The 17,383-nt window shown below is 40.3% G+C and overlaps 2 protein-coding genes and 1 long non-coding RNA gene across 7 annotated transcripts in view; 1 reads left to right on the top strand and 2 right to left on the bottom strand.

The window, feature by feature from the left end:
• ZNF451 (zinc finger protein 451) overlaps positions 1-1,481 on the bottom strand; it is a 125,661-nt gene extending 124,180 nt beyond the window's left edge. Inside the window, exon 1 of one of the 2 annotated variants that reach the window (XM_017957962.2) lies at positions 712-1,481. The gene's annotated coding sequence lies outside the window, so the exon portion shown is untranslated. The remainder of the gene's footprint in view (positions 1-711) is intronic. The other variant, XM_017957964.3, reaches the window with a different exon arrangement.
• On the bottom strand, positions 1,218-9,911 carry KIAA1586 (KIAA1586 ortholog). Of its 4 annotated transcripts, none has more exons than XM_003897765.5 (4): positions 9,572-9,911; positions 8,917-9,000; positions 5,585-5,665; positions 1,218-3,768 (listed from the first exon to the last, which is right to left on the bottom strand). In XM_003897765.5, exons 1-4 carry the CDS (start codon positions 9,590-9,592, stop codon positions 1,591-1,593), a joined length of 2,364 nt encoding a protein of 787 aa, XP_003897814.2. In that variant the 5' UTR covers positions 9,593-9,911; the 3' UTR covers positions 1,218-1,590. The 4 variants fall into 4 exon arrangements, with proteins under 4 accessions (XP_003897814.2, XP_003897815.2, XP_021792471.2 ...); XM_021936779.2 differs by having other exon boundaries at positions 1,226-3,768; positions 8,296-9,000; positions 9,572-9,608; XM_003897766.5 differs by lacking the exon at positions 5,585-5,665.
• Positions 9,912-9,928: 17 nt separating this feature from the next.
• LOC116275450 lies at positions 9,929-17,167 on the top strand. The gene is made up of 2 exons (XR_004184560.1): positions 9,929-10,041; positions 16,925-17,167. It is a non-coding gene; the product is annotated as an uncharacterized LOC116275450 (long non-coding RNA).
• The last annotated feature ends 216 nt before the right edge of the window (positions 17,168-17,383 follow it).

Here is a 17,383-nt window from a genome sequence, read left to right as displayed (position 1 = left end):
CTGACCTCAGATCCACTCGGGCCGGCCTTTCCAGTGCTGGGATTACAGGCTTGCGCCACCGCGCCCGGCCCCGAACTCCATCTTTACTAAAAATACAAAAAATTAGCCGGCCATGGTGGCGGGCACCTGTAATCCCAGCTACTTGTGAGGCTGAGGCAGGAGAATTGCTTGAACCCGGGAGGTGGAAGTTGCAGTGAGCCGAGACTGCACCACTGCACTCCAGCCTGGGTGACAGAGTGAGACCTTGTCTCAACACCACCAACAACAAAAAAATTAGCCAGGTGTGGTGGCACCACACCTGTAATCCTAGCTACTTGGGAGGCTGAGGGAGGAGAATCGCTTGAACTCAGGAGGCAGAGGCTGCAGTGAGCCAAGACTGCGCCATTGCACTCCAGCCTGGGGAACAAGAGCGAAACTCCTTCTTGAAAAAAATAACATCAAAAAAAGAATCTCAGCTATTTCACATCTGGCCAAACTTACAACTTTAGTTCCTTCTAAAATTGTTTTTAAAAACTCTTGTTAATTCTGATTTCAGGTGACTTAATTTCATTGATTCTTTTTGGCATATGAAATATAATTTACCCAATTCATTCTACATCTGCTGAAGTCTCAATTTTCCTACTTCATCTTTAATTGCTTCTTAAACAGCAGCTTGTTTTGCTCTGCCACAGCAAACTGCAATTGCCATTCATTGTCAAATCTGCAACATACCTTCGAGTCTCTTTACTGTTCCAGTTGTACTAGGTTCTGCATCTCCACTTGATTCTTTTTCAGTATGCCTTCATTTTAAATTTAAAAATTTGCTCATATTCATGTGTAAACTAGAAAAATAATTTAATCATGATTAAAATAAGTATTTCAATTACCAGTTACAATTTACACAGGAATCACTGTAATTCCTGTTGTTTGCATAAAATATTCTGATACACATGATGTTACATCAATTCATAGAAAAAATAACTTGCATTGAATCCATCTGCTGACAGCAGTATCATATCTATGAGCAATACGTTTATATTCTATACTGGAAATGACACACAAGTTTGACAGGCACACTACAACAACCATATCTTATGCAAGGTAACGGAGTAAAATGTCCACCTGAAAAACAGTAAAGCTAAGCAGAAAAATATTTTACATCGTTTCAGTTTTCTTAGGTAAAATTAAATACATTAAAATTTTACTTTTAGTCCTTAAATGAGAAAGACAAGAGCCAAAAGGCTTATAGTTTTTATTCCATTTCTCTTTTATTTGATATAACCTCCAGGGCTTAGAACTTATCTGAGTCCTGTTATTTTTTGCATCCTTAAAGTAAAACAGTACAAAATTATAAATAGTGTTTGTTCTGTACAGAACTTCATGGAATACGTATTATGACCCATTCTAGGAAACATGGGCCAATGTCTAAAAACCTATAGCTCCTAAAACCAATCTTCAAGATTATCTTCTTAGAGAACGCCTTTTAAACAGCAACGTGCTGACAAAAGTTTAACTGGCTTTCCAAAAAAAAAAAAAAAAAAAAAAAACCTTTATGTACATAAAGGATGTGCAGTACGTAATTTACAGATGATAAAAAACATACACAATATTCTATTGTAAGTTCCATAAAGCCAATTGATTCTCATGGAAGACTTTTGTTGACTTTTGCCGAACTCTTGTATCTGTAGCCAACCTGTGGTTGCAATTTGACCAGGATTTTACAAATGGTGTTGCATCCCAATCTGCTAGTTCTTTCCCCAATAAATTTATTGTCATTAAATCTGACACATGATCTATTGTCAAACTATTTCTCACCCTTGTACAAATTATGTTCATTAAATGGAAACCCCTTTCAGCTTCAGCACTATTGATTGCAATGGTGCTAACTATCTTTTTAGCTTTTTGTATAGTTGCAGGAATTGAAACATTGTTTGATTTTATATTATTATTTACAAATTCCCGAAAATCATTCAAATCAACTTCATATTTTAAAATTTCACACAAATGAAATAATTTTTTTTCACCAGCTATCCATGGTGAAGTTATTTCTTCATAAGGCCATGTAGAAGGTTCTAGCAAATCAAAGTAATTAAAAATACTTTCATGGTTTCCGTCAGATAAAAGGCGTAGGTTCATGTGCTGAATTATATTGTCTAGTAATATATTCCTAGGAAGAGCATTAAATTTATTGTTTTTATTAAATGGAATATCTTTAAACTTATCTGACTTGATCAAATCTTCAATTTGAGATTCATACTTTCCAGTACCAATTTTTAAATTTTCCAAAGCTCTTATGGTACGTTTGATCAATTTTTGTGCTTTCTGAATATTAGTTGATCTTGACTGTAATGCAGTTGAAAGTACTGAAAATTCTTCAAGAATGTCAATCATTAAAGCAAGGTCTTGTAAGAAATTAATGTTAGCTAATCTCTTTGCCAAACCACAGAAAGAATGAGAAAAATGCATATATAATATAGGATATGCATGCCATACAGCAGTAGCAGCTTGTAAACTACATGCTGCCCATCTTGGTCCCATTACCCGACCAATTTTAATAATTTCAGTTTCAAGTTCTTTAGCTACAGTTCCTAGAGGGTTGGTTTGATTTTTATTAGGTTGATGATAAATAGAATAAATTTTATCAAGAAATATTTTAAAATGATTAATTTGTTTTATTTCAGATATAGAATCATCAAGTGACAATTGTAATCGATGATTTAAACAGTTCCAAATGATGATTTCAGGAAAATTTTCTAACAATTTTGTAGCTACTCCAGACTTTCTTCCCAGGATTGTATTAGCACCATCAGAACAAAATGCAATTAAATTTGCTTTCAAATATTCATTTGTAAAACCACAATCATTTAAAGTAGTCAATAATGTATTGAAAATATACTCTGCTGTAGTTGACACCAATTCTTTTAAAGCCACAAATAACATAATAGGTGCAGGAGCTGACTGAATTGTGCACTGGAGATAAATCACTAGGGTGCTTTTCTTTGAAACTGTAGATGCCTCATCAATTATGATACAGATTTTGGCATTCTCTTCTATAATATTCTTAAATATCTTCATCTTCATTTCTTTTGCAATATGTTCTGCTATTCTTGTTGCACTGTAACGTGTATTCAAACAATTTACCTCTCCATTTTTTTCCTGTAATTCTATTGCCCCCTCAATATCAGATAAAGGTCTATTATGTTTTACTAAACTGTAAACAGTATTGAAAACTTTTACAGTAGCATCAATATTTTTATTATTTTGTTTATGCACTAAATTAGAAATTGAATCATTTGTTGATTCCTTTAACAAATCCTGAATTTTACCATGGGCTTTAGAAACATCATGTTCCCTAATTTTTTTTCGTAGAGAAGCTTGCCTAGTAGTTTTATTACTGCCATTAGGGGTTACTAAATATGCAATCCATTCCTTGGACACATGGACATGCTTTTCTGCTTTCGATCCCAAATGCCGAACTGTTGAACAATCCTTACATCCTAATTTACCTTCTTTTATTTCAAGCCATTTGTATTGCTCTGTAAACATAAATGCTTGTTTTTCATTCCAACAATCTGGAAGCACAAGATTATCTATTTCTTCCTTTGATGAACGTGATGGCTTTTCTTCAATGATTGGTGGTTCAATATACTCGAAATGTGGTTCCTTTGCCTTAGACAATTCACAATGATTTTTGCTCACTTCATTATTTTCTGTGTCTGTTTTCACCTTCTTCATATTTAAAAAATGCAAAAAATCACCCTGTCGTTTTGGCATTTTAGGAAACAGAATCTGAAAAATAATTTTACATATGTAAGTAAAATTCAAAAATAATGTAAAAAGTTCTCTTAGTGATTCTTTATCTAATTTTGGAAATAAATTTTAAACTTAAACATTTAACCTGATTTTCAGTTTATATCTATAACATCAATATAACTTGCTATTTCTTGAAAAAACCACTATTAATTTTTAAAATTCTACAACCAACAACAGTTTCACAAAATTTGACTATGAATTATTATCATCCAATTAGCAAAAAGGTTGGTCATATGATTTGCAAATAAGTATGCTATTTGCACCTCCCCATAGCAACATCCTCCCATGCTCAAGTCCCTTGTATAAAATGAAGTATTTGCACTCAACCTTTGCATATCCTCCCGTATACTTTAAGTCATTTCTAGATTATTTTTAATACTTAATATAATATGCCACAAAATAGTTTTTATATTACTTTTTAATGTGTTTTTTATTATTGTATTTTTATTTATTATTTTAAAAAATATTTTCCATCTACAGTTGGCTGAATCCACGGATGTGGAACCCACAGTATATGAAGGGCTGACTGTAGTAGCAACATGAAGGGTGGATAATATTTTCAATTACATTAATGAATAAAATGAAAGTGAAACAATAAAGACATATATTAGAGTTTTACTCATTCATCAATGACATCAACATCCTTCTGAACTAATGAAGAGTTAAAAAAATTTTTTTTTTTTTGAGATGGAGTCTTGCTGTGTCACCCAAGCTGGAGTGCAGTGGTGCGATCTCAGTGCACTGTAACCTCCACCTCCCGGGTTCAAGCAATTCTCATGTCTCTGCCTCCTGAGTAGCTGAAATTATAGGCACACGCCACCACACCAGCTGATTAGTTGGGACTATAGGCATGCACCACCATGCCCGGCTAATTTTTGTATCTTTGGTAGAGATGAGGTTTCACTATATTGGGCAGGCTGGTCTCGAACTCCTGACCTCAAGTGATCTGCCAGCCTTGGCCTCCCAAAGTGCTGGGATTACAGGTGTGAGCCACCACGCCTGGCTGAGTTTTGGAATATTGCAAAGCAACTTCCTCAATTTTTTGTATCGCATTTAGTCTAGCAGAGACACATCACGCTTTAAAATTTAATCTGCATTAACATTCTATCCTTCACTTTCTTAAATTTAATCAACAAACAATAACTCAAACTCTAGTTTGTATTTTACTGATTACAATGGGGTAATGTTCTACCAATACTGCAGCAGGACACTATTTATTAATAGTTTTTCTACCTATAGATGCAAATAACCTCAAGTGCACAGATAGCAAGAAATGATGTATTAAGTATTACATTAAATATAATGAACATTTATGTACTTGTACATTTATATACTTTAATTTGTAATAACTGCTCTGTTTACAATCAGCTCACAAAATTTCTGAAAGTTTAACAACTAGATTTTTTTTTTTTTTTGAGACGGAGTCTTGCTCTGTTGCCCAGGGTGGAGCACAATAGCACAATCTCAGTTCACTGCAACCTTCACCTCCCAGGTTCAAGCTATTCTCCTGCCTCAGCCTCCCGAGTAGCAGGGATTATAGGCACGTGCCACCATGCCTGGCTAATTTTTTGTATTTTTTGTAGAGACGGCGGTTTCACCTTGTTGGCCAGGCTGGTCTCGAACTCCTGGCCTCAAGTGGTCCAACCGCCTCAGCCTCCCAAAGTGCTGGGATTACAGGCAAGAGCCACCATGCCTGGCCAACAATTAGTTCTTATGATCCAGTTCAAGCCACCTCCAACACACTACTGCACTTAACAAGAAAACTGAACAAACACAAATATAATGTGCTTACATCACTATAATAGGTGCTAGGGTTTTCATTATCACCACAGACCAGATCGATGTATTCAAGAACAGGTCTCGATGGTCCTTCCTAAAAAGGAAGTGGGCAAATTTACAAGTCATGAACAATCATTCAAATTAAACTTAAATTTAACAATTAGTGGGAGATTTTTTTAGTTGGAATCGGCAAAGATTCTCAAGAAAATCTTGCAAGTGGCACAGACTAATTAGAAACAAAAGGGGCAAAGGGGCTAGGAGCAATGGCTCATACTTGTAATCCTAGCACACTGGGAGGCCAAGGCAGGAGGATCACTTGAGCTCAGAAGTTCAAGACCAGCCCGGGCAACATAGTGAGACCCCAACTCTACAAAAATAAAAAATCAGATGGGTGTTGTGGCTCACACCTGTAATCCCAGCTACTTGGGAGGCTGAGGTGAGAGGATCACTGGAGCCCAGGAAGGTGGGGCTACAGTGAGCTATAATTATGCCATCACATTCCAGCCTAGATAAAATTTAGAGCAAGACACTGTCTCAAAAAAAAAAAAAGCATGGGAAAAGAGTCAGAGTACATTAACATGTAATAATGTTCCTGCATGTAGATTCCTTTCAAAATGGGAAATAGCACAGACATTGATTTAAAAAGATACAGATTTCAGCTAGGCACAGTGCCAGTCTCAGCTGCTCAGGAGGCTGAGGCAGGAGGATTACTTGAGCCCAGGAGTTCAACTCCAGCCTGGGCAACACAGTGAAAAACCCACCCCTGGCTCTACCTCATTAAAAAAAAAAGATATAGATTTCATAGTACAATTTTTTTTAACTGAAACGATTATCAGTAATCTCTTAGATAGCTAACTTCAAAATAACGAAGGTCTCTGATAACCCTGCTTTATCCTCCACATCACTATACAGCCAAACATCAAACTCTGAATCTTCCTGATCCTTTCTTTACATATACACTACCCTCATCATAGACCAGGCCATAAATGCCCTAGTCAAAAGTCTAGATTTTATTCTATAGGCAAAGGAATCAATAAATAACATCAAGATGGGAACATTATTAGAGCTGTTTCAAGAAGGTTAACCACATAGGAGAGTATGTGGGAAGAATACAAACAAGATAATCAATCTAGACAAATGGCAATGTGGTACAAAAATAGCGATGGCAAGGAGGAAGTAAACTTCCCTGTATATGTACTATATTTCAATAAAATTTACATCAAGGTAAGGGCTCTTTTTATATCCCCAAATCTTTCATCATTCCTTTCTTTCAGCATATTGTTTATTTTGGAGGCTAGGTACATGACAGAACACAAAGAGGATTCTGTGCCACAACGCAGAATGAAGCCTGGATAATCAACATTTATATGAAAAGACTAAGGAATCCAAAGCAGAATATATCAAGACGTAACACATTTTTTTTTCTTTTAATATGAAGAACCCACAAATAGAGAACTATACCCAGCAGCATTGCATCTTTACTGGATGGTACTATAAAAAACACAGAGAAATAAGCATATCCTGGTAGAGCCCAGTATAGGATGGGGTTACAAAAGAAAGTTGTCTCTGAATGCATTTTAAAGTAGAATTAAGTTATTGTCTTTTACGTGGCACCACTGAAATGCAACAGGGATGTTTTACTATGTTCTTTCTGGTACTGCAATTACACTGACAGCATGTAAGTCACTTTTCCATATAAGAGCTGTCAAACTTTTGATCCTCTATTTTGAACAGGGTTAAATATAAAGGGTTCTATCATGCTGGATACACAAAATATTTTATGAAAAGATGCAGACGAATATTTATATTTAAAATAACATTTAAAGTAATTTAAACCTCAGCTAAACACAGCCTATATATTAACTCAGAATTTAAAATATAGTGATTTGTTCCTCAGGATATTACACAAATCTATACCTATTTACTTTTCCAAACTTAATTTTGTACAGCCCATCTGTGTTTCTCAATGATACATGGATCATGAATCAGACGAGTGTCACTTCTACATACAGATGCACAAAAACTCATCAAGATCATCTGTCCCAATTATTCCTGTTTTTATACCAGTTAAGAGGAACCAGAATTATTTTTCCTAAAGACCCATGAAATCCTCTTCCCAAATGTTTCTCATTAAAAAAAAACAGAAACCACTGCTCTTCGATTTCGAGTTACGTTGCTTACTCCATAACCGTGAAGGCAGAGTAGGCAAATAATCCCCCTTGGTACCATCAATATTTAGAAAGGTTCCCAAATGTCAGGAACAAAATATACACACAATATTAATTGGGAAAAATGTCCAGAAAGTGACAGTGTAAAGAACTTCTACACAAAACGAAAACAACGATGTTAACAAAACAATGTTTAGGGAGGAAATTTTAATTTAAAAAACAAGTGACTTACAAAGTCACCCTAAACCTACAAAAACTAAAAAACACAGAAACATTAGACACTCCATTAAAGAAAACTTCTACAGCTTGAATACCAAACTGCAACTAACTACAGCATTCCAAAAGAGGAGTTTGGGACAGAACTATTTTCTGCCTAGTAGCTGAGATACCACTTTACACAAAGCCTTTCTAAAACTCCAATAACTATGGATGAAAATCATCCCAAAATACATCATAAAACACCTCCTTCTGCTTTGGAAACCAATGCTGTACAAAGTGTGCTCAGAAATCCACATGTCCCTGCACTTGTCTGAAAATGAGAATTCCTAGGTCCCACCTTGAAATTCTGATTCGGTAGGTCTGCAGCGGGGCCCAGCAATCTGCCTGTCTATACTTACTAAGGCTTGGAAACTACTGTCCCAAAGGGAAGAAACTCAGAAAAATAGAGCATGTTCCCAGTGATGCAGGATTCTTCATTATGAGCATCAACTGTACTATGCTGTAACATGATGATCTCAGAGGTTAGCGAAATCTTCAAGCTATTTGCCTTCATGTTAGAAGCACCATAACGCTAAGATTCTGGGCTCTCGCAACCCTTCCTGTTTTCTACGACCTTGCTCATCATTAGCTGCTCCTTCCTCTGTGTCGCCTTTAGAAGTTACTCTTGCTCCATTTCAAAACAGCGTCTTAGAGACCAGCGTTTTATCTTAAGTCTAAATGAAAGGTAGGGGGTGAGATTAAGTGTACAGCACGTTCTTTAGGCCATGCTCTTTGTGATGGCTACGGGGGTGGCTCAGACAGCTCTTTTGGTAAAGATCCCAATCCTGTGCCATGCTCCACAGTGTCTAGTATGTATTAGACACTCATAAACATTAAATGACCAGGTGAGGTAAAATTACGTAAGGGCCCACCATAGTCTTTTACTCTGGGAAAAACCCAATCATCAGTTGCTACTTACACTGACAAACTGAATGTCGTCTTCATTTTCATCCGTTGTTGACTCAGATGCCTCAGGGCCAGCTGGAGGGACAGATTCTATTATCTATAAAAACAAGCCAAAACATGCTTATCTGTTCAGCCACATTCTTGTAGGAAGAGAGCGTTTCCGAAAGAAACAATTAAAAACAAAGAGCTCTTGAGGAAAACGAACTGAGCACAATTTCACGCAAACCCGACCAGGAACAGAACTCGAGCAGTCGGCTCTTGCCACAGCATGTGCGGAGCTGCAGGCACCCAACGCTGAAAACGCAGTACCAGCCTCTCAGAATTCCCCTTATCTACTCCAGAAGGAGGACTCTGGAATTCCCCTTATCTACTCCAGAAGAAGGAACGCAAGCTCAACACCGAAGGGCAATCCTGCCTTAAAACGTCGCTCCCACTGGCCCAGCGGGGGCCACAACGAACGCCGGGCCCCGTGCGGGGGGACGGGCGGCCATTGTTGCTGCGGGTTCCTCGCTCAGACACGCACCAGGCCCCAGGGCTGGGCTCGGCCCAAGACACTGAAGAGGTATCGCCCAGAGGCTGCGATGGAGCACCAGGCCTCAGACCGCAGAAAACATAAACCCTTCGCGGTTCGCCTCTGAGAACCCCAGCGCCCTCACTCGACTACTCACCTCCGACCCCGGGTCTCCCATGTCTCCGACGGCGGTGCTGACAGCACCACTGCTCCTGCTGTCCCTGCCGCCGCCGCCGCCGCCGCAGCCGCCACGACTCCCCTTCCCGCCCTGCACCGCCTCGCGCTACCGGGACCCGCCCCAGCGTGAGCTCCGAGGCCCCCAGCGGAAAGAGACGAAAACCGCTTCAAAACACCGGCGGCCCTCACTGGCCCGCTATCCCCTCAGAGCCGCTTTCTCTCATTCCCGGGCTTCCTTCCCTGCGCCGCGTAGGATGCTGGGATGGTAGTTCCTACCCGCCGGGCCACCGCGGCGCGCGACTTCCCAGCGCGTGGATGAAGAATGGAAAAGGACTCTGAACTACAGCGAAGGTGTCTTCCTTCGCTGTTTAGTAGGTGTCTTCCTTCGCTGTTGCTCTACTAAAATAGAATGGAAAAGGACTCTGAACTACAGCGAAGGTGTCTTCGAAGGTGAACAAGCAGTGTACCCTGTACCCAATGTCTTTAATCCCTCACCCCCTCCTACCCTTTCCCCTGAATACCCCAAAGTCCTGTGTATCATTCTTACGCCTTTGTGTCCTCATAGCTTAGCTTCCACTTATGAGTGAGAACATACAACATTTGATTTTCCATTCCTGAGTTACATTACTTAGAATAGTAGTCTCCAGTTCCATCCAGGTTGCTGTGAATACCATTATTTGCTCCTTTTTATGGCTGAGTACTCTTCCATGGTGGGGGTGTGTGTGTGTGTGTGTGTATGTGTATATACACCATTTTATTTATTCTCTTGTTGATTGATGGGCATTTAGGATGGTTCTATATTTATGCAATTACAAATTATGCTGCTATAAATATGCATGTGCAAGAATCTTTTTGTATAATGACTTATTCTTCTGTGGGTATTGCTTTTCCTAGTAGTAAGCTTGCTGGATCAAATCGTAGATCTACTTTTAGTTCTTTAAAGAATCTCCACACTGTTTTCCACAATGGTTGTACTAGCTTACATTTCTACTAACAGTGTGAAAGTGTTCTCTTTTCACTACATCCATGCCAACATCTGTTATTTTTTGGTTTTTTGATTATGGTCATTCTTGCAGGAGTAAGGTGGAATCGCATTGTAGTTTTGATTTACATTTTCCTGAAAATTAGCCATGTTGAGCATTTTTTCCATATGTTTGTTGGCCATTTGCATATATTCTTTTGAGAGTTGTCTATTCATGTCGTAAGCCCACTTTTCAATGGGTTTTTTTTTTTTTTCTTGCTGATTTGTTTGAGTTCTTTGTAGATTCTTGATATTAGTCCTTTGTCGGATGTATAGATTGTGAAGATTTTCTCCTACTCAGTGGGTTGTCTGTTAACTCTGCTGATTATTTCTTTTGCTGTGCAGAAGCTTTTTAGTTTAATTAAGTCTCGTCTATTTTTCTTTGTTTCTGTTACATTTGCTTTTGGGTTCTTGGTCACGAAGTCTTTACCTAAGCCAATGTCTAGGTTTTTTCCGGTGTTATCTTGTACAATTTTCATGGTTTCAGGTCTTAGATTTAAGTCTTCGATGCACTTGAGTTGATTTTTGTATAAGGTGAGAGATGAGGATCCAGTTTAATTCAGCATGTGGGTCACCAATTATCCCAGCATCATTTGCAGAAAAGGGTTTCCTTTCCCCACTTTATGTTTTTGTTTGCTTTGCTGAAGATCAGTTGGCTACAAGTATTTGGTTTTATTTCTGGGTTTCTATTCTGTTCTGTTGGTCTATGTGCCTATTTTTATACCAGCACTATGCTGTTTTGGTGACTATGGCTTTGTATATAGTTTGAAGTTGGGTAATGTGATGCCTCTAGATTTCTTGTTTTTGTTTAGTCTTGCTTTGGCTATGTGGGCTCTTTTTTGGTTCCATATGAATTTTAGAATTGTTTTTCCTAGTTCTGTGAAAAATAATGGTAGTATTTTGATGGGAATTGCACTGAGTTTGTAGATTGCTTTTGGCAGTATGATCATTTTCACAATATTGATTCTGGCCATCCATGAGCATGGGATGTGTTTCCATTTGTTTGTGTCGTCTATGATTTCTTTCAGCAGTGTTTTGTAGTTTTCCTTGTAGAGGTTTTTCACCTCTTTGGGTAGGTATATTCTTAAGTACCTTATTGTATTTATGTATTTAATTTTTATAGCTATTGTAAAAGGGGTTGAGTTGTTGATTTGATTCTCAGCTTGGTTGCTGTTGGTATAGCAGAGCTACCGATTTTGGACATTAATTTTGTATCTTGAAACTTTACTGAATTCTTTTACCAGTTCTAGGAGCTTTTTGGATGGGTCTTTAGGGTTTTCTAGGTATATGATCATATCATCAGCAAACAGCAACAGTTTGACTTCGTCTTTACCAATTTGGATGCCCTTTATTTCTTTCTCTTGTCTGATTGCTCTGACTAGGACTTCCAGTACTATGTTGAACAGAAGTGGTGAAAGTGGACATCCTTGTTTTATTCCAGTTCTCAGGGGGAATGCTTTCAACTTTTCCCTGTTCAGTATAATGTTGGCTATGAGCTTGTCATAGAAGGCTTTTATTACTTTAAGTTATGTCTCTTAAACATAGAGTTTGATTTTAAGTGCCTTGAGGTAATCTTCTTTGGGTTAAATCTGCTTGATGTTCTATAATCTTCTTGTACTTGGATAATAGTATGTTTCCCTAGTTTTGGAAAGTTCTCTGTTATTATCCCTTTGGATAAGCTTTCTCTCTCTCTCTTTTTTGTTTTGTTTTGTTTTGTTTTGTTTTGTTTTTTGAGATGAAGTCTCGCTCTGTCGCCCAGGCTGGAGTGCAGTGGCGCAATCTCAGCTCACTGCAACCTCCATCTGTCAGGTTCAAGTGATTTTCCTGCCTCAGCCTCCTGAGTAGCTGGGATTACAGGCAGCTGCCACCATGCCTGGCTAATTTTTGTAGTTTTAGTTGAGACAGGGTTTTGCCATGTTTGCCAGGCTGGTCTTGAACTCCTGACCTGATCCACCTGCCTCAGCCTCCCAAAGTGCTGGGATCACAGGCGTGAACCACCGTGCCTGCCCCCTTTGGATAAACTTTCTACCCCTGTCTCTCTCTCTCTAGCTTTTCTTTAAGGCCAATACCTCTTAGATGTGCACTTTTGAGGCTATTTTCTAGGTCTTGTAGGTGTGCTTCATTCTTTTTGTTCTTCTTTCTTTTGTCCTCTCTGACTGTATATTTTCATGTAACCTGTCTTCAAGTTCACTTATTCTTTCTTCTGTTTGATCAACTCTACTACTAAGAGACTCTTCGGTATGTCAATTACATTTTTCAACTCCCGAATTTCTGCTGGATTCTACTTATTTCAATTTCTTTATTAAATTTACCTGATAGGATTCTGAATCCCTTTTCTGTGTTAGCTTGAATTTCTTTGAGTTTTCTCAAAACAGCTATTTTGAATTCTCTGTCTGAAACGTCACATATCTCTGTCTCTCTGGGATTGGCACCTGCTACCTTATTTAGTTTATTTGGTGAGGTTGTGTTTTCCAAAGTGATCTTGATGCTTGTGTATGTTCCTTGCTGTCTTGGCATCAAAGAGTTGGGTATTTATTGTTGTCTTCACAGTTTGGGCTAGTTTGTACACCTTGAAAAGGCTTTCCAGGTATTTGAAGGGACTTGGGTGTTGTAATCTAAGTTTTTGGTCACTGCAGCCATATCGACATTAAGGGCACCCCAAGCCCAGTAACACTGTAGTTCTTGCAGATTCATAGAGGTACCACCTTGGTGGTCTTGAATAAGATCCAGAAAAATTATCTGGATTACCAAACAAAGACTCTTGCTCTCTTCCCTTACTTTCTCCCAGAGTCCTCCCTCTGTGCTGAGCTTCCCAAAGCTAGATGAGGGGTGACATAAGCACCGCTGTGGCCACCACTACTGAAACTGGGCTGGGTCAAACCTGAGGCAAGCATAGTACTGAGTCTTACCTACGGCCTGCTGTAACCACTACCTGGCTGCCTCCTATATTTGCTGAAGTCTCCAGGGCTCTACAATCAACAAGTAGTGAAGCCAGCCAGTCTTGTGTCCTTCCCTTCAGGGTGGCAAGTTCCCCTGAGCCCCAGGTAGGTCCAGAGATGATGTCCAGGACCCAGGGACTAGATTCAGAAACCTTAGAAATATACCTGGTGGCTCTATTCTACTGCAGCTATACTGGCACTGAAACCACAAGATTAAGTCTTTCCCACTCTTCCCTCCCTTTTCCCCAGGCAGAAGGGCCTCCCCCTATGTCCACCACCACCACGTGCCCACAGGGAGTACTGCCACAGTACCGCCAATGTTCCCTTAATGCTCAAGGGCTCTTTAGTCAGCTTGTGGTTAATGCTACCAGTCCTGGGACTCACCCTTTAGAGCACTGGACTCCCCTGTAGCCCAGGGCAGGTCCATCCCTGGGCTAGATATACCATCCACAAGCCAAGGTCTGGAAATGGGGACCCCACGAGCCCACTTGGTGCTCTTCCTCACTGTAGTCGAGCTGGTACCTAAGCTGCAAGACAAAGTCCCCTCTATACTTCCCTCTCCTTTTCTCAGGCAGAAGGAGTTTCTCACTGTAGCCATCACAGCTGTGAATAAGCTGGGTCACACCTGAAGCCAGCCCCTCTCAGAGTCTCACCCAAGGCCCACAGCATGTACTACTTGGTTACCACTACTGATTATTCAGGCCCCAAGAGCTCTTTAGTCAGCAGGTAATGAATCTTGCCAGGACTGAGTCCTTCCTTTCAAGGCAGTGGGTTCCCTTCTGGACCAGGGTGTGTCTAGAAATGTTGTCCAGGAGCTAGGGCCTGGAAAGGGGGCCTCATGACTGATACCCAGTACCCAGTCCTGCTGTGGCTGAGCTGGTATCCAAGTTGCAAGGCAAAGTCCTCTTCACTTTTCCTTCTCTTTTCCTCAAACAGAAGGAAGGGGTCTCTTTTGGACCCGCAAGCTGTGCTACCTGGGGTTGGGGCAGGGGTGATGCAAGCACTCCCTTAGCTGCACCAGCTGCTCTCTGACTTGGTCATGTGTCCCTTAAATCCACTGGCTGCAATCCCAGTATAGCTCCACAATGTACCTAGAAGGTGCAGTCCTTGTGGCCTAGACAGCCTACCAAGTTTATTTAGGATCACAGAGCAGTTTAGCCTGTGGTTGTGAGGCTAGCCAAGACTCAGTTGCAACTGCTGGGATGGGTGAATACCCTCTTGCTAGGGCTTTATAAAATGCTCCCTCTGTGGGCGCAGGCTAAGTTCTGCCACATGTTGGCAGCGCTGAGTTCCAGCGTAAAGTCCCCCAGTTGCTGTGCTCTCCCTCCCCTAAGTGCACGATTTTCTATGCCATGTGGCCACTGCTAGTGGATGGGGAAGGGGTGGTGTCAACAATTCAAGACTGTCTTTTCTATCCACCTCAGTGCCTTTTTCAGTGATGTGAAGGTAAAACCAGTTACGGTGATCATCCACCTCATTTTTGGTTCTTACGAAAATGCTTTTTTGTGTAGATAGTTGTAAAATTTGGTATTCCTGCAGGAAGGAAGATCGGTGGAGGCTTCTACTTGCCCATCTTGCTCCACCTGCTCACTGATAGTATTTTTGTTTTTTCAGGAGGAGAAGGCTTCCACAGGCAATTCTTAAAAATAAAAACAAATCATTATTTCTTCCCCCTCTCAACCACCACCCCCACACTTTTTCTGGAGTCTAAAATTTACCTCTTTGGGAACCAAAGTTTTTGCTCTTCCTTGAGTATTACACACTCTGTGTGTCTCGCCTCATGTTTCTTTCCCATTTATTTCCTACTTTGACTCAGAACTTTTGTCAAGAGGATTTGGGTGTAAGAAGGAGAAAAATATTTTCGTAGAAAAGCATTTTTATACAACTTAACCAGAATTAAGTCTGATATCTCCTAGGCCCTCTTAAGCCAGACTGTAGGAAAAAGAATAATGGAAGAAGAACAATGCATGAAGCTAGGCCAAAGCAAAATTCTGAATGTTCAAAATTTTCAAAATAGAATTGTATAACTTCCCACACCTCTTGTTCCAATCATATTCAGTAGCAGCCTAATAAAGATAATCCCATTATGAGGACACCCCATTATAATCACATTTTGGGGACAACAATCAAACTACTGAGGAGTATATAACAGGAAAAAGTAAGATTAATAGAGTCATGTGATCAGCTCATTGTTGAATAACTTCTGCCATTAAAGGTACAAACTGTCAGACTGCAAATAGTCTAGAAAGCCAAACACAAGAATTCAATATCAATAATGTATCTTCAAGAGGTGACTGAAAGTCTGATGATTTTCAGTCAGTGAAAAATGGGGACAGATGGGAGAGGCAGGGAAGGACTCCAAGTCATGTGTCCTTCCCCACCTGAAGCTTTCAGTAGGAATCATAAATCTGGCAGGCAGCATCCTCTGAAATCTGAGCAGTGTTTGCTCTTGATTGGATATTTTTCTCACATACATGTGCTGATGAGACTCAGTTGCAAGGCACACCCTCTGCAGATCTCTGGAGTTCTTTGGCTGTCTCCTCTCTGGTGGTCTTCTCTGTGTGCTCTAACTACCTTGGCTTCCCTGGACTCTCAAGTCCATCTCCTCAGTTTAGGGAGACCAACAGGCTATTCCTGGGTTTCTCTTCCTTGCTTCTTGGCTTAGAAACCTCCTCCAGGAAAAAGCTGGGTCAATTTTAAGGTTTTCTGTCTTCTGAGGATCACTGTCCTTCAGTGTTTGACATGCAATATGTTGAAGGCTGCTGTTTCGTGTATTTTATATAGTGTTTTAGTTGGGAGAGTAAATCCAATCCTCAATATTTCATTTTGATCCAAATCAAAACCCTCAGTTTAGTAGTTTCCTGCCTGGAAATAGTACTTCTTTCCTTCTGGTAGTCCTTTAGTGTGAGGAGGTGAACCAGTCTAATTAGGAGGTGGGTGAGGTGTGGACTTTGTTGTTGTCATGCTTCTCTCACTGCACATCAGGCTTCAGATTGCTCTGTGCTTAGGCTGGGGGCTGGCTTACTAGAGGGTTTATCTCAGCGTCTACTCCAGCCTCAAACTTTAGGTCTTCTCTTTTTGATGTTCCTTAGAAAAGGCCACTCCCCCAAGCTTTTACCCATCTCCCAGCAGTCCAGGGGTAGATTGCCCTTACCTGTTATTTGATGTTTTTTTGTTTGTTTGTTTGTTTTTTGTCGTTGAGACAGGGTTTTGCTCTGTCCCCTAGGATGGAATGCAGTGGCATCACGGCTAACTGCAGCCTCAACCACCCATGCTCAATTAATTCCCCCACCTCAGCCTTTCAAGTCGCTGGGACCACAGACACATGTCATCATGCCCGGCTAATTTTTGTATTTTTTTCTTCTTTTTATAGAGACAGGGTTTCACCACATTGCCCCAGCTGGTCTTGAACTCTCGAGCTCAAGGATCTGCTCACCTCCCAAAGTGCTGGGATTACAGGCATGAGCCACCACACATGGCTGACAGGCGGCATTCTCTATTCTGATTAAGACTATCTCAAGCAATGCACCCCTGAGTCTCAGAGTGGGGACTTCCTGGTGATCCAGTTTTCCCGCAGCTGTTGGTATGAGCCCAATAAATGTTCTGTTTCCCTGCAGGGTAATTGTTTTTTCTTTTTCTTTCTCTTTCTTGCAGTGGGGCTTCACCAGGGCTCTGAAGGGTAACTGAGTTCCATGCCCTTTTTCCAGCAGCTGAAGATGTGTTTCATAGAGATGCGGGGAAGAGGGATCCATTGGAGGGCTTCTTTCCTTTTCTCCAGCAGCTTCTGTTTTCTCCTTCCCCCAACCTTCTCCACCACTCTCCCGCCCCACTC

This window comes from Papio anubis, chromosome 6 (assembly GCF_008728515.1).
Source record: "Papio anubis isolate 15944 chromosome 6, Panubis1.0, whole genome shotgun sequence".
Classification (NCBI taxonomy): Eukaryota; Metazoa; Chordata; class Mammalia; order Primates; family Cercopithecidae; genus Papio; species Papio anubis.
This window is presented reverse-complemented; position numbering and strand designations above follow the sequence as displayed.

Excerpts from the sequence above, each read along its gene's own strand:
- KIAA1586 (XM_003897765.5), bottom strand. The coding sequence starts at position 9,592 with ATGGGAGACCCGGGGTCGGAG. Across the intron at positions 5,666-8,916 it reads ACGACATTCAGTTTGTCAGT|GAAGGACCATCGAGACCTGT; the intron begins GTAAGTAGCAAC and ends CTTCCTTTTTAG. Across the intron at positions 3,769-5,584 it reads CTAGCACCTATTATAGTGAT|ATTCTGTTTCCTAAAATGCC; the intron begins GTAAGCACATTA and ends ATTATTTTTCAG.